We start from the raw sequence: 27392 nt of genomic DNA on the forward strand, positions 1-27392 counted from the left end.
TATATTTCATTTACCTATTTGAAGTAAAACTTCTTTACGCACGCTTGATTTGGGGCGTAAGTCGGTGAAGGTGTGACGAGAGCGTTACGAAAAGTGAGATCGGGTGAAGCGAACAGAGCAAGAGAGAGACGTGCTAGCACAAATTTTCTTTCTCTCTTCCTCTAATAGCCAGTTACGTTTCGTATATCTAAGACAGTGCATTGTGCCTATTGTGCAGAAGTTTTACTTAACTCGTGTGGTCTAAGGCATCATTATAAAATTAGGTCGGCATAATGAAACATGATGAGAAAGTGACAACTGTGTTGAGTCCTTTTATGTACTCGTAAGTAGGTACCTACTAACTGCCCCTCGCGGTTTACCCGTGATCTCTAATTCATCAATAAAAACCCTTTTCATCACAAAACCAATTTTCCGTATAAGTGCAGTACTCCCGAAGTAAGACAAGAAATATATCAATTCACTATATTTAGATTTACATAGTAAAAAAAAATACCATTTCAAAACTAATTCATACCATAGCTAAAAATCTAAAACACTAATTTCATTAACTAAAATCAATTACAAAATTGACAATTAAATAAATTATCGCATAAATAATAATTAATAACGATAATGTGGTTCTAATATTCGCTAGCCACAAATCCGTAAATATCTAAATTAATAGGAATGTGGTCAACTGCGTCTCCCGGCGGGGGCACTCATTTGAATGTGAAGCGTGAACCGCTCGGGGCACTGCTTTGTAGTTTTTGCTTAATTATCAGTATTTGTGGGAATGTTGCGTTCATTATAACGAAGGCGTGTTTCGACTTATTAAATACGGCTTAAGGGTATTGCGATTTTAAATTTTTATTCGTTATATTGTCGCATAAATTGTATGTATTATCTGTGAATTTAATTTTTTTAAAGAATCACTTGTGATCGATGTTTTTTTCTCTGATCCATACATGTTTAATAATTGTGTGGATTTACCTGACAGTAATTTTTATTATTAGTTTGCAATGACTTTAACTGAGGTAGGGCACAGCAGGAAATATCCTGCTAAAAATCTGGAGCAGCAAGACTGAAAGTACCGTCCTTACAGAAGATCACAGCTAAATATTACTGCTTTCTAACAGTTTTATGTGCCTGCTTCTGGTGTTGCTAGCGTCTACAGGCTACGGTAACTGCTTACTTTTTACCGACCTAGTTGTATAAAAATAAAAAAGTCACAGCGTGTTAATACATTAAAATAAGCAGTGCTAAAACCAGGCGGGGTAGCTTAGTCAATTACATTAACTCACAATTATTCACCTGGAGAAAATGTATCTCGTTTAAATTGGAAGCCTTAACGAACGGCGTCGTTTGACAAGCGTCACCCGACTTAATGAGATTGTCGCGACGTCTCAAAGCAACGGAATTAAGTTTTCCTTTTCACGCGAGCCGAGAGCAAAATAATGAAAAGCTTAAAGCAATAAAGTCCCTTCCTCTAACTCTTAATGGTGAATGTTAAGTGGGTCGGAAGTGGCATCAGATGTTCGTTTTGTTTCTTTGTCAATTTCTATTTCGTTTGGGTATGTTAATTTTTAGTTGTTAACGAAATCTCTTATAAAATCAATTTCTTATAAAAGTTTATGTATTTTAATAGTTTCTTTTTTTTATGGAAAGATTAATACAAATATTTGTACAAATATAAATATCTATCCCGAGCGGAAATCGAAACCGCAAACCGTCTTTGTTTTTTGCGACCACCCACACCACTACACCAGAGCGGTTGGTATATTATATTATAAATATAATATTTTGATTGTGAAACAAGCCATTTCCAAATTCCCCTGTACTCCCCGACGCACGATCCTACTTCTATTGTGGCAACTCAGAATACTTTCGTCAGTTTCTTTTCGTGTTCAATTGGATCAACGTTTCATTGTTCAAGTTATGGTAATTCCGTAGTGGAGTTTGATCGGCAATATTTGTTTACTGTTACCAAATTGAGTTTTGGAATTATTGAGCGAACTTTGTTTAACGTCTTTTGTTTTTTTCGTATTTTTTTTTTTTTTTTTTTTGGAATAAGACCGTTGTAAAATAAGTTAAAGTTTTATATATAAACATATAATTTGAAACGAATGTATTTTTTTTTAGATAAAACTGTTATAGAGCAAGCGTAGATTTTTACATAGTTTGAAACGCTCATCTATACATTTATGTACTTAGTTGTTATTTATTTCTAGCCTCCAATATAATTTGGATACTAAATACTCGTATGTTACAGGCTTAGTTTTATTTAAGTAATCGTTAATTACCTACCGTTTACATTTATGTCCTAGAGCTACTCCTTATTATTATGTACTAGCTACCCGGACAGATTTCGTTCTGTCAAAATTAATAGTATTTTTTTTTGTCTTAAAAATTTCCGTAAAAAATAAATTAGCGGAATTAGTCAAGCCATTATCGAGTTATGCGCTTAGCAACATTCGTTTTTATTTATATAGATTACCTATAGTTCAATAATGTTTTCCGACATGTCTATTATTATTATTTTTTCGTCTTTTAACTGAGTTGCTAACCCTAACTCATTTCGAAAATATTACTTTTATTAGGATTTGTATGGGAAACTAAAAAACCGCATCTAACATAGCTATCTCAAATTATATTTTTTACTATAGATCATTGATCATACAACAACAGAGCAACAGCTAAAATAAAACGACCGAAGTAAAACTTACGAAACGTAACTCTCTCTCTTTCTATCCTCACTAACTCATATCTCACTCTCAACTTCCGTTCGCGTCGCCCGATCACATTCATAACGCTCTCGTCAAGCATTCACCAGCTTACTCCCCAAGTCAAGCGTACGTAAAGAAGTTTTATAGTAGATATAAAATTCATTCGCTTGACGTTAACTCAGAGAAGAGTTTATAGTAGTTAGAATCTTTTAGATTGTAATAATCTAGGAATCCAGGTGTATGAATTAGTAACTCTACATTCATACAAATTGATCGCTCCGTCCAAAATCGCGTACCCTAACACTTAACTGTTTATACCCGAATTAAAGCTTCAGACACTGATTAATGCGATTTTAATCCTAGCACTAAACCCCCAAAATCCGACCGTATTAATCGCCTATCTTACCCGTAACATAACGTCACTGCGACACACCACTCGAATACGAACTCTATCACCGAATAATAAGTACAAAATTCAATTAAACGTATAACCTAGCGATCAAAGCGACATTTCTAACTTTTAAGCTGTACAAGTATGAGTTCAAATTCAAAAGGCTTAGGGTCGCGTTTTCAACTGTCAAAATATAAATCCATCGTCTGCATTTCAACGAATTTCAATCTTAAATCAAGGTCAGAGAGCTGAAATTACATTGGGTTCGGTTTATGGAATCAATAACCACTAAAGTGGGATCAGAGGCAGCGACTGAAACAGGATGGAGCGACTAGTTTTGTATGTGAGTGAAAGAGATAGATATAAGTTAGTAAGGGTTGTTCGGAATGGGTTTAGGGATGCGAGGCAGATGAGGCTCGCACCTGATCCGCTTGATTTTATTTTTCAATTATGACTCGACTCAACGGGTAATTTTATTTTCGGTTCGCTTTATTTGATTTATATTTTATTAGCTAAAGTTTTATACGTGAATATTCATTAAACGTGTTTAACTTATTTTATAATTTATAACTAATGGTGAATTTTAATTAAATATGTATTATCTCATATCTATTTTAATTAACAGCGTAATCCATGTATGATTATAACTCTACAAAATTACACAAATATTCCAGAGAACACTTTTTAAAAAAATATGAATGATTTTGTGATTATAGATATGTCTAATGATACAATTTTATTCTTAAACATAATATTATCGAATTAAAAAATAAAATTAAAATATTTTATTTCAGATTAAACTTTCACAGAGTATCAGTATGGTAGTGACAATATTATTTTTTATCAAAATGAAAGTATATTAACTTAGTATCAAGTTATTGAAGTTCAATTAGTACAGGAATTCGTGTCAACTATCTCTTTCCCCCGGAAGTGTGACCTCAAAGATGGCTGCGGTCGGATGTGGGAGGGGCTTTTGATTTATAGTGGGGGGATAGTGCGCCTGTGTAGGTTAACTCTCGGTTAACTACAGTTTCATTCGCGGTTACGTTTTACGATTGATTAAAATCGATTGATTGATGCGGTTAAAAGTTTCGCTCGAATTTTTTTATTTTTTTTTTATTTTCATTAAGGATATATGTTGTTATAATATATTGATATATGAATGAAAATAATCGTTTGTAACAAGCAGGTTTTGTATGATTCGTTTTTAATTTTTCAGAAATTTCTTATTTATAAATATTTTATTATCTACATTTAATATAAAGTTTTGAGAATCGATTTTATAAGTAGGTAATTAATACGTGCGGTCTCAAGTAAATTTAGCATGCAAAATATATATGTTTTGAAATATTTATATATTTTGTTTTCAATTCTTTTGACGTTCCTCTCCTCGGTACAAAAAATATATTTTAATAATGAACAATGCTGATGTAGTCGCGGTTATTGCCTATATAATAACAAATTATAAAAAAATTAGTGAAACACATTACGTACCTGATGCTATATATCGAAGTTCACTGAAGACGATCGACGCGCGGCAATAAAATCAAATAGAAGCCTCCCGCGGGGCGAGGGAGGCTGTGTACTGTGGAGGAGAACTTCGTATGTGGCGGATGATTTAAATTTATTTATATCTATCTATCTTCTATCTATATACTATATAAAGCGTTAAGCTGTCGGTTCTGTCTGTTATCAAAAACATATAATAGCGATCGTGATATCGAATCAATGAAAAAATATCTTTAAAACTCATTATACAGAATGACACCCGTATTTGAATCTAATTTTAGAAGATAAACTTTTATGACTTTATTTAAAAATCAATAAAAAGTTCAATATATGCGGAATATTTTTGTTATTTCTCTTTTCTACTTTTTATCTCGTATAATATATTTATTCTAGGTAGTATGTACTAGTTATTTTCAAATTAAAATTATAGTAGGTACTTTTTTAAATTGTGTATTTGTTCGAATTCGTAACCTTATTACATTTTAATCCACGTGATATAGCAGAACTTTATTTTGTGTGTAGAGATTTTACGTCGATTAAAACATTATTATTATAAAACTATTCGAAAACGGGATATTAACCATGGTTTTTAACCGACTTCCAAAAAAGGAGGAGGTTCTCAATTCGACTGTTTTTTTTTTTTTTTTTTTTTTTATGTATGTTACATCAGAACTTTTGACCGGGTAGACCGATTTCGACAAATTTTATTTTAATCGAAAGGTGGTATGTGCCAATTGGTCCCATTTAAATTTATTTGAGATCTAACTACAACTTTTCGAGTTATATCTAATAATGCGTTTTTACTTGACGCTTTTTTCGTCGACCCACGTTGTATTATACCGCATAACTTGCTACTGGATGTACCGATTTTGATAATTCTTTTTTTGTTGGAAAGGGGATATCCCTAGTTTAATACCATGATAAGGAAACCAGGATCTGATGATGGGATCCCAGAGAAATCGAGGGAAACTCTCGAAAATCCACAATAACTTTTTACTGGGTGTACCGATTTTGATAATTTTTAATTTAATCGAAAGCTGATGTTTATCATGTGGTCACATATAAATTTTATCGAGATCTGATAACTACTTTTTGAGTAATCTTTGATAACGCGTAGTTACTTGACTATTTTTTCGTCGATCTACGTTGTATTACTTGTCGATGTAATTGAAGTCGGTTTTTTTTTCGTTTGTGAGCAAACACAATTATTATTTTCATTTTGCGGAACTCAATATTTCGACATTAACCGCGAATGAAGTGACAATGGTAGTGGTAACCAGTGTTTACACAGCAAACGTATGAGAAAGCAGGTAGTCCGCTATGGACACCGCTAAAGCGGTCAAGATCTACCCGCAAATTTCAGTCTCTTGACCAAGACATTCGCAGTTAATTTCGAAATATCGAGCTCCGTAAAATGAAAATTAAAAAAAAAAGGTAAATATCCCGTTTTCGAATAGTATTATTATTATTATTATTCATATCTCGAAGACAAGATTAGAAATAAGACTATCCGCGAGAGAACGAAAGTAAAATTATCGCTATAGTAGGCATATCTTGGAGTGGAGCATCGTTTTTTCAATCGCAGTGTGGGATATCCTCAGGCCCGCTGGACCGATGACCTACGTAAGACTGCTGGTGGTTGCTGGATGAGGATTGTAGAAAACCGGAATGTCTGGCGCGAACTTTGGGCGCCGCATGTCTAGCCGCGGACTTAGATAGGCTGAACTGACCGACTGAAAACATTTCTTTTACAAACTAAGTATCACGGCACATTACTCGTACTTTATGTAAAATATGATTTTAACAAATACATCGGCACATACCCACTTCTCTGCAAGAGTGTGCGCGCCAACGTCGTCGCTCGATGTCGGGGGTCGGATGAAAGACTACCTATTGCTTTATTTTGTGAGATACGTGACTGTACTTGATATTTTGTACCTTAGAAGCTTTTTCAAATATTATACCAATTTGTGGATTTTATTCAACTTTGTACGAGATTTATTCTTTCGATATTAACGTTTTGTGTCCTCTTGTAAAAGGTGTATGAATAAGTTGTTAGTATTGAAGTGAATTTGTTGGTTTTTCAATAGATTAAAAAAAAAAATGTCTTATTGTTTTATTCACATCAATTTATTATTTTATCTGTATCCTAATTTATTTTTTTGTTAATTAACTGGTATTATAATACATTGCTTATAATCATAAGTAATATGTATGTATGTATTATATAATGTTGTCTGTATTATCCGATGTTGTTATTGTTGAATCCCCAATAGGGAAAGGCAATGGACTTTATATAGATACTAAGGACTATATCCATACAGCCTAGTCTGAACTTGTGTTTCATTCCGGTATAACCAAAGGCCGGAGCCCAAGTCTGAAGTGATCTGTATTATTTGAGTTACATAATTATTTAAGTTTTATGTTATTATCTGTCATAATACGAAATTGGCGCCAACAACTAAAGGATGAAAAGCCTTTTAAAAAATATTAATTGGAAAGCGATTAAAAATATAAAATGCCCGTTAGAAATCTACACACAACTTAATAAAAGAATTAACGATTGTTATGATAAATCAAAAGTCGAAATAAAATTAAACACCAATCCGAAGCGTAGGTACTCATAATAATTGGATAAATGAAAGTGTAATCAAAGCATGTAAATTTAGAGATAAATTATATAGAAAATGGAAAAAAGATGTTAATAATATGATATTAAGAATTGAGGGTAAAAAAAGCAAGAAATAATGCTATTATAAAATAAATTACTTTAAAAATAAATACTATAAAAATAAAATTATTAAAAATAAAAATGACCCCAGAAAATTATGGCAATTGTTAAATACACCGGTAGGATAAAAAAATCTTTAGATGAATTTATACTACACGCCTTCGATAAAAAACATGCCTCGATCAAAGATATTTGTAATAATTTCGCAAAATCTTTTAATAATAACGTTAAAAATATATTAAATACATGTCAAGTACCATTATTTGACAAAAATATTTATAAAAATTCAATTGATGTTACATGTAGATTCATTAAAGCCGACAATTGTAATATATCTAAAATAATAAAATCAATCAATATTAAAAAAAACACCCGGGATAGATAATATTCGCGGAATTGATATCGTAGAATTATGTGAAAAATTAACTCCAATTCTTGTGAAATTTATAAACGGTAGTGTCATGTTAGGAATGTACCCTAAAGATTTAAAAACAGGTACTGTAAGACCTATAATAAAAAAAGGAAACTTTGACTCATATGATAATTATAGACCTATAACTATTTAACCAATAATTGATAAAATAACGGAAAAATACATTCATCAACAAATTCAAAATTTTTATAATAAAAAAAACATATTATATAGTAATCGATTCGGTTTTCTGCCAAAAAAAAGTACTACACAACTTTTATCAATATTTTCAAATTCTGTAAATAAACACCTGAACGATAATAATTGTGTTTGCTCGCAAACGAAAAAAAACCGACTTCAATTACATCGACGAGTAATACAACGTAGATCGACGAAAAAATAGTCAAGTAACTACGCGTTATCAAAGATTACTCAAAAAGTAGTTATCAGATCTCGATAAAATTTATATGTAACCACATGATAAATATCAGCTTTCGATTAAATTAAAAATTATCAAAATCGGTACACCCAGTAAAAAGTTATTGCGGATTTTGAGAGTTTCCCTCGATTTCTCTAGGATCTCACTATCAGATTCTGGTTTCCTTATCATGGTATCAAACTAGGGATATCCCCTTTCTAACAAAAAAAGAATTATCAAAATCGGTACATCCAGTTGAAAGTTATGCGGTATAATACAACGTAGGTCGACGAAAAAAGCGGCAAGTAAAAACGCATTATTACATATAACTCGAAAAGTAGTTGTTAGATCTAAAATAAATTTAAATGGGACCAATCGACACACACCACCTTTCGATTAAAACAAAATTTGTCGAAATCGGTCTACCCGGTCAAAAGTTCTGAAGTAACATACATAAAAAAAAATATAGTCGAATTGAGAACCTCCTCCTTTTTTGGAAGTCGGTTAAAAAGTACATTTTAGTAATATTTATAGATTTATAGCAAAGCATTTGATACTCTACAACATAACATTCTTCTTGAAAAATTAGAAAATAACGGAATCAGGGGCCCACTTCTAAATTGGTGTTATAATTATCTTTCAAATAGAACATATCGCGTTAAAATTACTGATACCCTCAGTGACGAAATACCAATAACAGAAGGAACTGCACAGGGTTCAGTTTTAGGGCCCCTTCATTACCTAACATATGTTAACGATCTTAAAAAGGTTGTAAAAACCTGTGAAATTTATCAATATGCGGATGATACATGTCTTCTTTCGGCCCATCATGATATAAAACAAGCAATTAAAAAAATTTAATATGATTTGGACCAACTTTCAAAATGGTCCCATGATGTTGGCCTAGCCATCTATATAAGCTCAACGCAAAATAGATTCTCTGGGGACATACAAATCACTGCACATAGCCATCAATGTCTTCATAATTCATATACTGGTACCTGCAACTGTAACCACATTGACTTTGTTAAAACTCAGCGTTACCTTGGTATTACTATAGACACTAACCTCAATTGGAAGGAACATATAAACAATGTTTGTGACAAATTACGTGCCCTTCTAGGCAAATTAACCATAATTAAACCCAAAATTCCATTCACAATACTATTAATGTTTTATAAATCTTTAGGTGAATCTATTATATCTTATGGACTAGGCACCTACGGTCTTACATTTAAATCACATCTCGATAGAATCTATCATCTCCAATTACGAATCTTAAAAACAATTGTACCCATATACATAAGAAATAAATACAAAACCAACTCCTTGAAATTATTTAAATACTGCAAAGTAATGCCAATACATACTAAAATAAAATATACATTATTAATAGAACAATATTTTAATTCAAACATTCAAATAAAAATGAGTCACTATAAACTAACAAAAACTATTACAAATCACACATTAAAAATACCTAGGCATAGTAATTTTTATGGAAAACGTACGCTTGAATATATTATTCCTTTCTTAATAAATAATCTGCCATCGAATTAAAAAAAAATCAAAAAAATAACTATATAAACATATTTAAAAAATTCTTTTTAGACCAACATAAAGAGAGAGATTGACATGACCGCATTTATTATTTTTTTATGTAATTACTATTTTTTAACCACTTAATGTTTTTTTTTTTTCAATTATATTCACATGTATAATCTATATTTGTATAGCTTTATATCATATTTTTATGTTAGTATATAATATCGTATCTACTTTAGTATTATTACTTCAGAAACACAGTGCACTGTTAAACTGTTCATTGTTTTTGCACTTTTTATCACATAAATTGTATCTTTTTTTCTTCTGTAAATAAATAAATAAATAAATAAAAAATTAAAATATTGACGGCGGCCGTGACCGCGTCCATTTTTAATACTAAACGAGTTGACTTCAAGATTATTTTAAGTAACTGCTTTTTAAAACAGTAACTAACTGCGGAGATTTTTTACGATTCTTTTCTACAGAATATTCATTCCGAATCGGGGGTAGCTTCACTTTTAACTATAGTTAATTAATACAAATATAATTAATAATTTGTATAATTGTATTTGCTCGCGAAAGAAAAAAACCGACTTCAATTACATCGACAAGTAGTACAACGTAGGTCGACGAAAAAATAGTCAAGTAAATACGCGTTATCAAAGAATACTCAAAAAGTAGTTATCAGCTCTCGATGAAATTTAAATGTGACCACATGATAAACATTTGCTTTTGATTTAATTAAAAATCATCAAAATCGGTACATTCAGTAAAAAGTTATACAACGTAGGTCGACGAAAAAATAGTCAAAAACGCATTATTAGATATAGCTCGAAAAGTAGTTGTTAGATCTCAAATAAATTTAAATGGAACTAAATGACACACACCACCTTTCGATTAAAAAAATTTATTTCGAAATCGGTCCACCCAGTCTAAAGTTCTGAAGTAACATACATAAAAAAATACGACATAAAATAATAAAATGACGATGCCAAGGTGCTTTTGAAGCATTTTTTTTTTTTTTTTGCTTTTGAAGCCTACTTGATTAAAGTAGGTAATTTTTTGGTTTTGATTTTGATACCCCGCTAGCTGTTACTGGTTGTAGATACCTACTGCTAAATTTTTGACATATTTAACGGTATATATGTAGTTATATATAAACAATTCTGGATCTGTCCGTCAAGCCAGTGTTCAATGCTGTTTGAATAATATGACGATTATTGGTATTCGTTCATGGTTCATTTAAAAAAAACCTTTTTCTTAGACGACTACTTAACGTTACTTTGTTTCACAGCTGTCCAGAATGAGCGCCAACCTCGAAATACAGCAACGATTAGACCGGAGGCACTCAGAGATATGGACCAAGAGAGAGCTTTGAGGGAAGCTGCTGTCGCTGTCGGGGTATTCGGGTGAGTATTGACTCTCAATCTTAGTGGACAAACGCATTGACCAATACATATGGCAATACAAATGTTTGCTGTGGTCTGAACTGTTTGCTGTGATCTGAGCGTTTGTGCTTGTGTATTGCGTGTTTCCGGAACCCGACACAGGAGTATATCCTAGTGGGGGCCGTTAAATGGGAGTCGTTTTTTATTTTATCTATTCTGTCTTCGGGTTTATACCAAAGTCTACTTATACCTCAGCTGAAATGTTCCAATGTGTAACATTGATGAGTTTTATTCAAACTATATGCTAGACCAAAGTATAAACGTCTACTATGGAGCATTTCACTAATATTGCGTGAATTGAATTCTTCTTGATGTTATTTGTAAAATAATAAATGTCACTCACGATGTTTTCGCGCCATGGTCACAGCACCATGCTTTAGCACTTTATGCCAAGTTATTATAAATATTTAATATACCAACAAAGGTTTGTTATGGTCTCGCGTTTGTCTTTTGTTTCATGACGATGTTTTCGCGGTACTTGATTTCGTCTTAATAAAAGTCGATAATCAACGAATTATTTCTATAAAATACGTAGCCGTCTTAGACTTCGCTTACTAGATATACAATTTTAGAAGATTAATACTAATTGAGCAAGGTGTTGAAGGTTGTGGGGATATGTTCTTATTTACCTACATGAAATTGTTTAACATTCAATTTTCAGTATTATCGCAAAACATAAAACAATCTTTCAAACTAGTAACAGAAGATCTTCTATTCAAACCCTTAATTTGACTTTGTTCATTGAGATATATATTTTAGAGAAAAAAATATATTATCACAATGAACATCAAAACCAAATGATTGTTCACTGCAGATTTCGCAATGTTCATTATGATGAGCATCCCATTCCTGAAAACCTCAACGTTGCTGATATTTTTTTAAAATTTATTTTCGTATTCAAACGCTATGAAATATACATAGTTACTTTTTATAAATAAGACATTTAAATAACTCTGCCAAATTAAATTTAACCATTATTATAAAAACTCATACATACATAACAATAAAATAATACCATACTATAAATAAAGCTAGTAGATAATTTTTGAAACAAAAAATATATAGTAGGATGTAACCCATTGTAAAAGGAAAAGAATATAACAAAAATGAAAGAAAAAATAAGTTACGGGCAATACATATATTAGCTTATTTGAAATTTTAAACCAAATTTATTTTATTTTGTAATTTTTGCAGTGAAACTTCTTAAGGCGCATGCGAGTAAATTTTTTTGGATGAAACGGCAACGTTTTTTTTTTTGATGGCGCTGAAACGGAAATCTACAGTTTTAGATTTATATAAATATAAACGAGACTTAAAAATTAGTTTGCCAAAGAAGTTTCCCTTCTGACATGACTGTGTACTTTTTTACTGTTATAATTTAGATTAGAAAAACTGCTAAAAAATCCCAGAAAAAAGTACAGTTGCTGTGGACTTTTCCATTATGAATAAAATAAGTGGTGGTAAAATATTAGTTTCCCTTAGACTAGAACTTCCACTGTTGAAACCCGGCGTGGTTGCGTACGCCACAGTTCCAGTCTCCGTAACTATAATCACAGCATTGTGTTCAATTGTTTCAATATAAATCGGTTCTCTCGACATTTTACCGAATCTAGCATAAGTGGGATCAAATGCATCGTAGATTCCCATATCGTTTAGTGGTTTTTGCAATTGAAGGTTAGAAATTTTTACAAAACGTGGTAGCTTCACTTCAACTTCTTTTAGGCCAGATTCCTCTACGTCGCTCTGTAGCTTAGCAAATATTTCCCTAAATGTGAGTTTTTCAAAGTTTCTGAACACTTCGATTGTACTTACATTAGGATCAGGAAATAATAGTAGCATACAGTATTTTCCATCATTTCCAAATGGCAGTTCCATCGCAGATGCCTTCATGGCTTCTATGTGGCTATAGGGTACTTTGGCCTGCAAGTACATCATGTTCACCGAGCCGATATCACCCTGAGACGTACTCAATTCTTCCTTTCTTGTGTTCGAGCTATTAAAAGGAAATGACCAATTGCCTTGGAAAAACAAAACATTGCACATTATAATCGCTGTTTCTTTAAAATCATTTGCATTAAAAATATTCGTGACGGGCGGGGAAAATTCCTTGATTTTCTCATTTATTATAGATGCTGTGTTTCGATCTTGAAAATCCAATGTATAAACTCTAGTATCGTAATAGTTTACCAACATGGATTTGAAATCTCGCAACACTAAAGTGTTTGCATCTAAATCTAATAAGAAATAATTTTTATTCGACACACGCACTCCGGTCAGATCACCGTCGAATAGTATTTCTGTTAAGTTTTTATACTGTGTGTTAAATTTTTTCATATCCGTCAATAAAAGACAGCCTCTAAATATTTGCTTATATGTGTCACCGTGAGCACCGAACGAAAGGCCCGCCATCAAGCTCCATACTCCAAACGTTCCTAGGAATGTCGGTCGGTTCAGCTCTTTGTAGGTGAAGTGTGTGAGGAGAAGACTGACGTTTGTTGGTCGCGAACTAAACTCGGTTGCAGCGTGACATGACGTGACACTCAATATTAATATTACTATCCACATTTTAACTGTTCATGTTTCGATAGAATTTATTAAACTGAGTAAGTGACACACTCAACGCTCGTCTTCAAACTCGACTCATAAGGAAACATGTTTTGTTTTTTATCTCTGTCTTACCAACAAGGTCAAACACCGCATATCGAGTTAATTTTAATTAAAAATTATTTTTTTATAATAAAGTTACTTTTTTATTTTTATTAATTAATTAGATTGCGTATACCGTATTAAATGTGAACTGATGAGATATTTCATAATTAAAGGAAATAAACGTAATTAGGTACTCTCTAAAAATAGCTTAGCTGACATCATTGCGCAGTAAATAATACTAAAATGTGCGAGTATGTGTTATAATAATAATTAACATAAAATAACGACTTTTGTTAAATAAGTTAACAATTTTCGTCTAAAATGCCATCTAACAATTACTATGTTGTACAATGATAAATTAATAGACCAAATATGCTTGCCTTTGAAAATGGTAAAAAGTAATAAAAAAAATTATAGTAGGATGAAACCCATTGGAAAAGGAAGAGAATACAACGAAAATGAAAGGATAAATAAATTACGGATGATCTGAGGTCGGGAAGTGGTAGGGGGTCGGGGAGTTTAAGGGAAAAAATGGTTTATCTCGATTTCCGGCTAAACTACAAGTCCTACGAAAAAAAAATTCAAAGTTGTAGGTAATAAAAAAATCTATAACTACTGTATTTACACTTTTTTTGACATAACCTCAAAATTCATGTAAAAAAGTTCAAAAACCATGTTTTTTGGTTTTTTTATTTTTATCTTTTACAAATATAAATATATATATAATATGCTGTAAACTTACCTATGTTCCGAATACGCTGTAATTATTTTGATTTAAAATATTTATTTTTTCACCTTATTTTGACCTCAATATCGAAAAAGCACCCTCATTTTAAATCGAAAATTCACACGTCGATATATCAGCTTTTTTTAAAAAGTCGGTAGGTTTTTTGTTCGTTGAAATCTCTACTTTCTGAATGTGTAGAAAAATACAATACTATGGCAAAAGTTTTCAGAAAATGCAAATAAATAACATCTACTTACCCACCTCAGATCGCCCGTAATTTATTTTCCTTTCATTTTCGTTGTATTCTCATCTTTTTACAATAGGTTTCATCCTAATATACTTTTTTTACTTTTTAAAATTTTCAAAAGCATAAGCATTGGTCTATAGGTCAATCGTATTAATATTTTATTTTATAATAAATGTTAAGTATAACATTTAAAACGTGTTGTTAAAAAATACTTTTCCAAAAGAACCCTATTCTTTGACTCTTCTTTCGGAAACGCTAGCACATATTACCAACTGTTGTGGAAACTTGTTCCATTTCTTTGTGTTTACTTCAATAGGAAAATCACATTATTATTGTCCTCGGTGGAAATTTATGTGAAATTTTATATATTTAATTGAAATATTAAATTCAGTGCAATTATCATCTCAATAATTTCAGATAATAAATATTTTATGAAGAAATTTTATATCCACAATACATTTTTTGGTGTTCCATTTTCGTTCCTTAAAATACAGTAGTCTATATTAAAACTTAATATAATGTAGCCTGTGCCATTACAATATTAGTAAAGACATTTCGATATTCTTAAAAATATTCTGAAACTGACTTTTACCCACAACTTCGTACGCGTAGAAACTAGAAATGTTTCCTATCCGCCATCTATCATGTTATTATATCTATCCATGTAAAATGAATTTGATAGTCACATAAAGACAATTCTAAAAGTGATAAATTTTATATATTCAACTTTCAACCATCATTTTGTCATACGAAAAATAGGTTTTTCAGAAGAAGGACATACACACACAATAAATAAACGTGACTTTAAACCTAGTGATAAAAAAGTAGTACAACAATATTAAATTATACTATAACCAATTTACGTGAATAGAGCGATAGAGCATGATTGTAGAAAAATTAAAAAAGTGTGGTTTTCAGCTCCGACGCACGACTGGAGTTTACTCTTTCAGATCGACTGTCTAAATAGGCAAAAAAAAGATTTTTTTTTTTTATAAAAAAATGTAATTTATTCGTAACAAATAAAGGTACAATTCACACTTTTACAATTAAGGTTATATCAATAAATGTGTTCACAATTAAAGTGCACCTGTTATCTGAACTAGTAAGATAACTGTATCTCAGAATAACAGGGTAAAAGATTACTAATCTAAGAAAAAGATTAATTCCATATTAAATAAACGAATCAAATAACATCATTCGTTCAGTAGATTTTACTCCTCATATTTCATGCCGGGGCATGCACGGGGAGGGGGCTTATATGAAAATCGATTCTTAAGGAGTTAACTCCAACAAAAGAGTTTTTTTTTTTATTTTGATGATACCAAAAAAGCGAATCTTTTTTCACGTGAACAAAAAATAGCACAGGATAATAACCGTGTTTAAACACGCCGGTTATAAATATGTGATTATTATAAACAGAAAGCCAATGTTAATAATAGGTAGGGTCAAGCCCTGACGTCAAGCTGCTCAGACGTGTAAATCAAGCTTCGAGACAAGTGATCAAAGGTTGGGAGCGGGTGACCGCCTGCTCAACTGAACATGTTACATGGTCGGAATGATATACTGTGATTGATGATACAGTCCTATGCTTTCTTCCAATTGATAGAATTTTATCAAGGAGTTGATCGTTTGAGAGGATTTGTCTGAATAGGTTTCGTATCTTCGATGACTTGATTGTAATTGGTTTTTGTAAGTCGTTAGCTGATATTTACTCGCTTAGTTATTTATAGTTTCCATTTTATTCTTTACAATAAAACACTTAGCAGTAGCGGTAGAGGTGTAAATGCCTTAATATCGAACTCCTTTTTTCTGTTGTTTATTCAAGATGCTTATGCTCAATATTAAGGGCGATTTAAGGTCAACGCGGTTAATACATTGATGTGCTTGAAAGAACTTGTAAATTAAAATATCTTTTTTGTAGATTGTAATAACATAGTAATAGTAAATGGTAAACCATATACATAACCTGAGTAGATCTGAGAAGGAGAGAAGAAGAAATTATTTATGAAACATTTTTCTGACAACATCAGATATTTTATTAGTACGATAGGTTGTTTTATAAATATTTAAATGGCGGGAATTTGTTGTTTTATTTAACCATCAAAAAGTATAATAATAGATAATAATAAGTAAAAAATGAAAAATAACATACACGAAAAACAACCAAATCTTCTACTCCATTATTACAAACACAAATTACGTACATACGCTTCAGCTTGTAAATATCCCATTGCTGGGCCTCGTTCCCATGTAGGAGAAGGATCAGAGCTTAATCCACCACGCTGCTCCAATGCGGGTTTGCGGATATATTCCATACTATGAGTAACGATTGCTATCAGGTGTACGTGATAACAACCGGAACCGGCGACTTAATGTGCTCTCTGAGGCACAGTGGGGAGACCCACAAGGACTGCACAAAAACCCAGACCACGGCAAACGTCTGTATGGCCAATACAAATGTTTGTCATTTGCGGGGATTGAACCCGCCACAGCCAGCGCAACCGTCGTTTAAATAATACAAGAAATTAGGACAATTTTTTTTATAAATTACATATCTTAATTTGTATTTAAAAACATTACAAATATTTACAATTCACAACTTAAGAACTAAATATTTACAGATAGTTTTGGTATAAATCATATCCGCGTGGAATTGTGCCAAGAATGCTGGCAGCATTTCCCCGTTGAATCGCTATGCCGATTCTCTGGGCAAAAACTGCACCAGCCCTCTTGTCACCAGTGGAGACAATAAGGCGAGGAGTTATCTCATTTAAAAAGTTTTTAGCACTGCTACTCCAAGGAAAAAAAACTGACCAAATTCAAAATTCAAAAAAATTCAAAATAGTTTATTGATAATAATAAGTTTTAACAAACAAGTCGCAAGGGCCCCTGTACTGGGTGGTGTCCCGTATTACTGGGTACCCCGCTCATCCACCAAGGCTTACAATATTAATCAATATCAGACAAATAATAATTAAAGAAAAAATGACATGATAAAAAATGATAATTTTTATGTGTGTGTACGTGTGCGTGTGTGTGTGTGTGTGTGTGTGTGTGTGCGTGAGTATGTGTGTGTGTGTATAAGTGTGTAAGTGATTGAATAAACTAGTGAAATATATATAAAATAAACCCCGGAGTTTGATTAGGTATGGGACGGTTAAACTAAAGAGTGGATCAAAATGGGAATTAAAAGTAAATATCATACTATATTCCATGATAAAATTTAAACTATTATGCATTAAAAATTTTGCCTTTCTAATAACATTTCAGTTTCATTGTAATTTAACGATAAAAGAAGTTTAGTTAACGCGAGAGTAGCTTTAATTTTAGTTAGTGGGTAGATATTTAATTTGTTATTTATCCTATTATAAAGTAATGCAGACTGACATGCGAATTGGTTTTGTTTAAATTTAGTATTTCGTGAAGGTACTTGGCAAGCAATAGTATTTCTACGTTTATTGACAGATATTTTTTTATAGTATAATTGTTGATGCAGTTTTTGAATTGCCCTTAAAATGTACAATTGACGAATAGTTAGAAAATTGTAAGAATTATACAGATCAAAAGTCGGGTACCGGGAGGGTTTGTTAAAGGTAGCTTTAAGAAGGGCACGTTGTCCTCTTTCCAAAGTCAGCAAGTGGGTTTTGGCTGCTCCACCCCAGACTGGAATGCAGTAACTAAGAATAGATTGGGCCAAAGCTTTATAGGTCGTTGTTAAGATCCTATCATCTGCTACCTGTTTCAATTTTCTGAAAACCCATATCAACTTCCTCATTCTATCAGCGATCATTCGAATATGACGGTTCCAGACAAGGTGTTGGTCAATTATTACTCCAAGATATTTTATATGATCACAGCTACCAATATTATCGCACTGGCAGTCTTCTGAGATAGGGGTTACGCATGAGTGGACTTTCAGGGCGAAACTAGTGTTGGGCAATGTGTTTTTCCGAATCGAAAATGGAACAAACTTGGTTTTGGTAGTATTTAAAGACAGTAGGTTGAACCTTAACCAGTGAGAGACATAAAAGAGTCCCTCCTCAGCCGTCACCTTCAACTTGTCCCAAGTCTGATCATGAAAAATTAAGGCAGTGTGAAAAATTTCATACATACATAAATATATAATAGGTATACGTACGTATACGTCTATACATATACTCGTATACCGTCATTGCGAAATAACCATTTAGAAGAAAGAAAAGAAAAAAGTACAAACTAAAAATAACATTCCCGAGTAAAAGATTAAGTAGTTTTAAGTATTTGATTTTTAGATAATTTCCATGATGAGCACAAATATAAACCAAATCTACATCTAGTAAAAAGTACGACAGTTAATAAAGTAATAAAAAAATTTAGCCTCATCATTTCATATTCAATTTAAGATAATGTTAGTATAATATCATAAACATTTGGCAGTCAAATCTTACCAATCGAGGGGAGTGCACATTTGCGTTTCCACTAAATCATGTATGAGCATTCGTTATGCTAATGTAATATTTGTAGAGCTTTGCCGCGTCGACTATGGGAGTTTTATGGGGTCTAGGGGCCATGGTTCGAGGTGAATGGTAAAGTAAACAACAGAATACCATCTACTAAATTATCATTTTATTTGGGAAATTGTATTGTTTTCGTATGAGTCGTTATGAAGTGTATAGAAAGGAGTCTGGTGACCTGATGCATAGGGCCTAACTTTTTCAAATATATATATATATATATATTGTAATAAATTAAATATCTGTATATATATGAAGAACAGTGATTAATTTTATCATTAATAGGTGTTATTATAGAACACTTGAAAAGGAATGGCAAGTCTGGTATTTGATTGAGGTTAATAAAACGTCATTAAATGTCTGAAATACTAAAATATTCTAGGTTGTAAATAGTGATGGTAAGACGATATTGTGATCCTCAAAACTATTTTGAGTACACAATATTGTTTGAGATAATGTTTATTAGTAAAAGTAACACAAGTTTATCGACATAAGAGCGGGAAGTCCCAGTTTTGAACGGAATATTTGGGAATCTTCATAACGTATAAACTTCCGTCCAGGGTAAAAACCCATTCCCTAGACACAATTTCAACTATCTTAAATAATTTAATTATAAGTTATACGTGTCTTATTACTTTTTTCTCTTAGTTGATTTATTTTTGATTTATAAATAGGTACTGCTATTTAAGTGTTTTTAAAAAGTTTAATAAAAAAAAAACTGTTTCCATATGGATCGATACTAACTCTTTACAAAAGGTAATTTCTAAGTAAATTTGAAACCGTAGAAAGCAGCCAAAAGTATGACTGACAACTTCCAGCCCGAGTTTGAAGACTCAAAACTGTATTTTGTATAAAAATGTTAGAAATCAATTTACGCAAATCGTTTAGTAATTGACATGGGTTACCACAATTTGTTCTCATTTAGCGACACATTTGAAAGGGATAATAACATACGTACTTTTTAACCGACTTCCAAAAAAGGAGGAGGTTCTCAATTCGACTGTATTTTTTTTTTATGTATGTTACATCAGAACTTTTGACCGGGTAGACCGATTTCGACAAATTTTGTTTTAATCGAAAGGTGGTGTGTGCCAATTGGTCCCATTTAAATTCATTTGAGATCTAACAACTACTTTTCGAGTTATATCTAATAATGCGTTTTTACTTGACGCTTTTTTCGTCGACCTACGTTGTATTATACCGCATAACTTTCAACTGGATGTACCGATTTTGATAATTCTTTTTTTTGTTAGAAAGGGGATATTTCTAGTTTGGGACCATGATAAGGAAACCAGGATCTGATGATGGAATCCCAGATAAATCGAGGGAAACTCTCGAAAATTCGCAATAGCTTTTTACTGGGTGTACCGATTTTGATAATTTTTAATTTAATCGAAAGCTGATGTTTATCATGTGGTCACATACAAATTTTATTGAGATCTGATAATTACTTTTTGAGTAATCCTAGATAACGCGTAGTTGCTTGACTATTTTTTCGTCGATCTACGTTGTATTACTTGTCGATGTAATTCAAGTCGGTTTTTTTTCGTTTGCGAGCAAACACAATTATTTTAAGTTTGGTGAGTTGGATTTATCCGTTTAAGTGAATTAATTAAACAAATATCTTAAGGTATTTTTCCTGCTTTATTTAACAAAATCGCTTTCAGGAGTATCTAGGCACTTTTCGCTATTGAATAGTTTTTTCATTATAGTTTCTCATTAAACATTCTGGTGTGGTTGCATTAAGGTTAACAGCCGATTTGTATTACATATAGATTTGCATTTCTACATATATTCATTACCGTATATTCTTGAGGTCTCCTTACCGCAAATAGATGAGCATATCACTATCGGTCACAGCTGCTATCACAGACACCTGATCGCAAGCTTTACCTAATCATCCATCAGCCTTTTACAGTCCATTGCTGGACGTAAGCCTCCCCCATGGTTCTGCACAAGCCCCGATCTCCCGCTTTTCCCATCAGCCATCACCAGTTACTCCTTGAGTCGTCCATCCCTCTGGCTGAACGGCGTTCAACACTACATTTGCCGAACTTAACTTATGATAAAGAAAAAATTTCTGCTTACCCGCAGTAAACCAGCGTAGTGGATTAAGCAATAAAACATTATTTTAAATGGAGAAGAGGTTGATATAGTTCATTTCATTATAGTTTCAGAATTGGACATGTACGATCAATTGTATGTAGTTATATGTTCTTGTAACTATTTACGTAAATGGATAATCCCATGATCATTTCCATTAATTACAACGTAATATTTCCTCTTCTATATTTTTTATTAAATAATTGTTGAACGAAAAAAGTATAGGGTAGGCAAACACCCTAAAATAAAATGAATGAACGGCGTATTAAAAAATACGCGCTTGCGATGCTTCTGGTATTGCAGAGCTAAGCTACGGTAATAGCTTACAATCAAGTGAGCCGTACGCTTGTTTGTCGACATAATTGTTTAAAATAAAATAACCCTGATCTTAAGTTATATTGTGTTCCCGTGGTAAGGTAGCCAGAGCTCCTGGGAAACGTTGGGGATAGGGTTGACAATGCGCTGGCAGTGCTTCTGGTATTGTTGAAGTACATAAGCTACGGTATTCACTTGCGATCGGGCGGATCGTATGTCATGATCTTAAATATATATTTTTAAAGGCTATAGAGATTTAGTTTTGAAAACTAGCTTATTTCTTGTTTGGGGATGTAGTCTTTAATATGTAATTAGACAGATATTTGTACCTATAATTCTTACTGTGATGTTGCGTATAATCTGGTCGATGTCATTGTCAAATAATTTACAACACAGATGCTTCCAAAAAAATACATATAATAAGAAAAATTTATTTTATTAAAAATGTAAAACTATAATACTCTAAAAAGTTTAAAAAACTATTTGCTTTTTTATGATTTTTAAATTAATATAGAATAAGCCGATAATTATCACAAATTTTTTTTTTTCATACTCAACCCTAATTATTGACTAATGAGGTTGCATCACAGTGTTTGATTGGGAAATCCCTTACGTCAATACCGAACAAGGCAACGATCGTTCATTGATAACACATAAATAATTTATGTTTTTATAAGTTACTATAATCGATATGATCGTTACTCGTTATAAGTAATTGCAAAACTAAATTACCTAACACATTTATACTTTTATAATAAATACTAACTGACTGATCAAGCTAAGCTTCTAAATTTTGACTAGTAGAGTTATTTAATAATTAGTAGCTTTTAAGATTTTTGTTACTACATGGAAGAAAAGGGTTAAATTTTGTTTAGACTTGTCGGACTAAAATAATTTTTTTTAAAGAAATTAAAATGTAAGTAGGTACATGGTTATATACGCGAACCTTGCTTTTACGATGCTTTAAGGTTTATTTATTTTATAATATAAATTTATCTAGTAGATAAGGGCAATGTATAACAGAGTACTTTTATTGTGGGTCGGTGAAATTAATATCTTATCAAAAATTAGTCATACTCTAGAAACATCCATATCTTAGTTAGTCGCAAGCATTACCCATTGACAGGAAATCTACCGGATTGGCCTGAAAACTCTGATTACTTGTACTTGATTAAATTAATTTGCTACGTAACAAATTATGATTGTTAAATTATACCTCTTAACCGACTTCCAAAAAAGGAGGAGGTTCTCAATTCGACTGTTTTTTTTATGTCTGTTACATCAGAACTTTTCACCGCGTGGACCAATTTCGACAAATTTTTTTTTAATCGAAAGGTGTGGTGTGTCAATCGGTCCCATTTAAATATATTTGAGATCTAACAACTACTTTTCGAGTTATATCTAATAATGCGTTTTTACTTGACGCTTTTTTCGTCGACCTACGTTGTATTATACCGCATAACTTTCTACTGGATGTACCGATTTTGATAATTCTTTTTTCGTTGGAAAGGAGATATCCCTAGTTTAGTACCATGATAAGAAAACCAAGATCTGATGATGGAATCTCAGAGAAATCGAGGCAAACTCTTGAAAATCCGCAATAACTTTTTACTGGGTGTACCGATTTTGATAATTCTATTTTTGTTAGAAAGAAGATATCCTTAGTTTAGTACTATGATAAGAAGACCAGGATCTGATGATGGGATCCCAGAGAAATCGAGGAAAACTCTTGAAAATCCGCAATAACTTTTTATTGGGTGTACCGATTTTAATAATTTTTAATTTAATCAAAAGCTGATGTTTGTCATGTGTTCACATATAAATTTTATTGAGATCTGATAACTACTTTTTGAGTAATCTTTGATAACGCGTAGTTACTTGACTATTTTATCGTCGATCTACGTTGTATTACTCGTGGATGTAATTGAAGTCGGTTTTTTTTTCGTTTACGAGCAAACACAATTATTTCACTCTCTCTCAACTCCAAAATCAGTAAAAATTATTGAATTTAAATTGTAATATTGAAATGCTATTGTATTGTTTTTAAAATTCATCATCTGAAGAGTATATTTTATATTTGTAAAGAGCGTGTTGTAATGTTTTGTCTTCAGACATTTTGAGTGTTAAGTACACTGCATAATACTGATACATACACATTTTCGTTAAATTTTTGTCGAACTTCCTGGATGTACATAATTTTTTTTCTCTAAGACAAAAATTTGGAAAAATTTACCACCCTTTGCCCTAACCTACTCATCGTACTGGTAAATCCGCCACTGCTAGGACTACTTCTTGTAATTCGACGTTATTCACTATTAGATTTATTAGATCATTCGCTAACGAGCTTAACAAACTGATTTATTTATTGATAACAAATAGTTATTTTTAAGAAAAAGATTACGAAACAGTATATTATTATTTCTTAGTCAATTTGCTTGTAAATACCAGTTTAGTAAGCCCGTACAACTCAAGAATCGCATAGCTCTTAATATGAAGATTATATAATAGCAGTTAGAATGAAAAAAATATTGGCCATTTTGACCAAAATTCTGGTAAAGATTGTATTAAAGTTATTAATGATTACTACAAGTGAGAACGTAGAATTGCTACTGCTCTTCGACGGCACTCGACTTCATCTCGCTTCATCTTCTCCTTCTCTTCATTTTGTACTTTTACGCCGTCCGCTGTTGTAATTTAAACCCCCTACGCTACGTCACCGCCTTCTCCTACATGGAGAAAGAGTCATGTGCCCAACAATGGGATGTTACAAGCTGAATAATAATCGTTGATCGTACAATTAACTAAAACCCACCAGACCGCCAGTATCTCTCGCGATGGCTCTGTCCCCGGCGCGCTACCCGCTGCTGTCCCCGCACTACGCGCCGCTACCGCCGCCCCAACCAACACAGCCGCCCCAACCGGACTCCTCGCACGACCACGAACATGCTCACACTGACAGCGACGGTAAGATACTTTGAAATTTTTTATTTTGTCATACGCCGATCATACACTGCCTACAGACACTGTCCTATAAACTATGAGACATATAACATACAAACTTACAAAACAAATAACAAATTATATTAGCTATGGACTGGTCATTGGTGCAACTCGCAGTGATACTGCTTTTTGCTCCAGAATTAAGAGCTTCGGCGTTGTGTCTGGGTGTGACATTTTTTTTGTCAGTACTCTTAGTAGGGTCATCGACTCCTAACTGTGTTCCTTCGAATGGGTAGTTCTATTGTTGTAGATATATATTGTAGATAGATTCCATGTGAAAAAAAACCTTGTTTTTTTTTAAATTTTACTTTGTCTTAATATACAACAACAATAAAAAAAACGAGTGTGCCTTAGACCACACGACTGAAGTAAAACTTCTGCTCAATAGGCCTGCACTGTGTGTTAGATATACGAAACGTAACTGGCTATAGGAGCAAGAGAAAGAAAATGTGTGCCACCTACATCTTTCTTGCTCCGTTCATCTCGCCTGATCATACTTTTCGCAACGCTCTCGTCACGCATTCACCAGCTTACTCCCCAAGTGAAGCGTGCGTAAAGGAGTTTCACTTCAATAACAAACATTTTACTATTTAAGGCAGTCTGTATAAACAACGGTCATAAATATCATGTTAAATCATATATACAAGTAAATAACTTTCAAATTTTTAATTTCATTTTGACACAAAATTCTACATTGTAACAAATTCTAACAAATATTAATTTAAAAATATTATGTTTGATTCATATTCTATCACATTTCAGACGACAGCATTGATGTAACTAACGAGGAAGACTCCACGTCGTACTCGCCGCCAGCCGCTTCTGGATACCCTCAGAACTGTATACCTTATGGGTAAGAATTTTGTTTTGTTGTTGAAGAGTTTGTTTGTTTAAATGCGCTAATCTCAGGAACTACTGGTTCGAGCTAAAAAAATATTTTTGTGTTTGATCCATATACCGAAGAAGCTTATATGCTGTATAACATCACGCTACAACCAATAGGAGTTGAACATTAAGAAATACGAAAGCAGGAAATGATATTCTTTTCTGAAAAAAAAAAACGAGTCACGCTAACAACGCAGTGCATAGCTCATCAGCGCTGAGGATTAATGTGTGTGGGTGTTAGTGTTGCGATAATCGCCGCTGAATACAGATAAAAAAGAATGTGAATGTGTTTTCTGTATATAGGAACTGGGCATTAGCTAACAATACTTTTGGGTCTATTCCTCTATTGATGATATGGTTATAATTAAAATTGTTTCTGCTGTGTGGCTACGGCACCAAAGAATATAGCCACCCCCTCGCTTCCCGTGGGTGTCGTAAGAGGCGACTAAGGGATAACAAGGTTCCACTATCACATTGGAACTTAAGAAGTCGACCGATGGCGGGATAACCATCTAACCGCTGGCTTTGAAACACATAGGCCGAAGACGGGCAGCAGCGTCTTCGGTGCGACAAAGCCAGCCTTGCGGTCACCAACCGCCTGCATAGCGTGGTGACTATGGGCAACACACATGACTTCACGCATTTTTGGCGTGAGCTTGTGGAGGCCTATGTCCAACAGTGGACTGCAATAGGCTGCAATGATGATGATGATAAAATTGTTCCAGTAGCTTAAGATTATTCATTACAAACGTATTATTCCTATTTATAATGTGTTTTTATATGTTGTTTTATTACAGCCCACTAGGCGTAGAGAGTGCAGCGGAGACGGCGGCCCGGCTCCTGTTTATGGCTGTCAAGTGGGCGAAGAACCTGCCTTCGTTCGCGAGCTTGGCGTTCAGAGACCAAGTACAAAATTTATAAAAATAGTCTTTGTAAATTATGCAATTCGCACCCCTTCTCTATAAAACTACTAGCTGACCCGGCAAACGTTGTCTTGCCGTTAAACGCTAATAAAAAATAGGGGTTGGTGGTAGAAAGGTAAATTTTTTGGGTTGTATGTATTTTTTTATGTTAAATCATAATAAAGTAAAAACAAAGAAAATGTCAAAAAATGTATTTATTATGGGTCATCCTAATCATTTAGGGGTATGAAAAATTAATGTTTGCCGATTCTCAGACCTACTCGATATGCACACGAAATTTCATATAGTTGTGTTTACTCACAAACGAAAAAAAACCGACTTCAATTTCATCGACGAGTAATACAACGTAGATCGACGAAAAAAACAGTCAAAATCGGTACACCCAGTAAAAAGTTATTGCGGATTTTCGAGAGTTTCCCTCGATTTCTCTGGGATCCCATCATCAGATCCTGGTTTCCTTATCACGGTACTAAACTAGGCATATCTCCTTTCCAACAAAAAAAAAAGAATTATGAAAATCGGATACCTAAACGATAAACGACGGAGTTATCCCCGAAAATACGTTAAAAAATATATATATATGGTCGAATTGAGTAACCTCAGTGAGTAGGTAGAGAGTGCCAGCTCACGCGTGCCGTGCCGCAGGTGATCCTGCTGGAGGAGGCGTGGTCGGAGCTGTTCCTGCTGAACGCCATCCAGTGGTGCGCGCCGCTGGACGCCGCCTGCGCCGCGCTCTTCGGCGCCGACCAGCCCGACCAAGGTTCCCACCTACCATAGTGTTCATTTATTTATTTATGCATAAAAAAACTTAGAACTAACATTACAGTAACCAATGCGTTAGTTAAGTTGATCACAACAAATAACATTAAATTTAACAAACAATTTAAACAATTC

General features: G+C 32.9%; 2 protein-coding genes across 2 annotated transcripts in view; one reads left to right on the plus strand and one right to left on the minus strand.

The window, feature by feature from the left end:
* LOC123664607 (photoreceptor-specific nuclear receptor-like) overlaps positions 1-27392 on the plus strand; it is a 62759-nt gene that overhangs the window by 19810 nt on the left and 15557 nt on the right. The window contains 5 exon segments of the mRNA XM_045599124.1: positions 11003-11117; positions 24506-24654; positions 25453-25543; positions 26373-26481; positions 27144-27276. Of these exon segments, the coding sequence (XP_045455080.1) occupies positions 11003-11117; positions 24506-24654; positions 25453-25543; positions 26373-26481; positions 27144-27276 (597 nt within the window).
* On the minus strand, positions 12280-13792 carry LOC123664685 (serine protease inhibitor 77Ba-like). Its single transcript, XM_045599194.1, has one exon. It carries the CDS (start codon positions 13719-13721, stop codon positions 12552-12554), a length of 1170 nt encoding a protein of 389 aa, XP_045455150.1. The 5' UTR covers positions 13722-13792; the 3' UTR covers positions 12280-12551.

Source organism: Melitaea cinxia, chromosome 22 (assembly GCF_905220565.1).
Source record: "Melitaea cinxia chromosome 22, ilMelCinx1.1, whole genome shotgun sequence".
Classification (NCBI taxonomy): Eukaryota; Metazoa; Arthropoda; class Insecta; order Lepidoptera; family Nymphalidae; genus Melitaea; species Melitaea cinxia.

Coding starts and splice junctions, on each gene's coding strand:
- LOC123664685 (XM_045599194.1), bottom strand. CDS start 13,721: ATGTGGATAGTAATATTAATATTGAGTGTCACGTCATGTCACGCTGCA.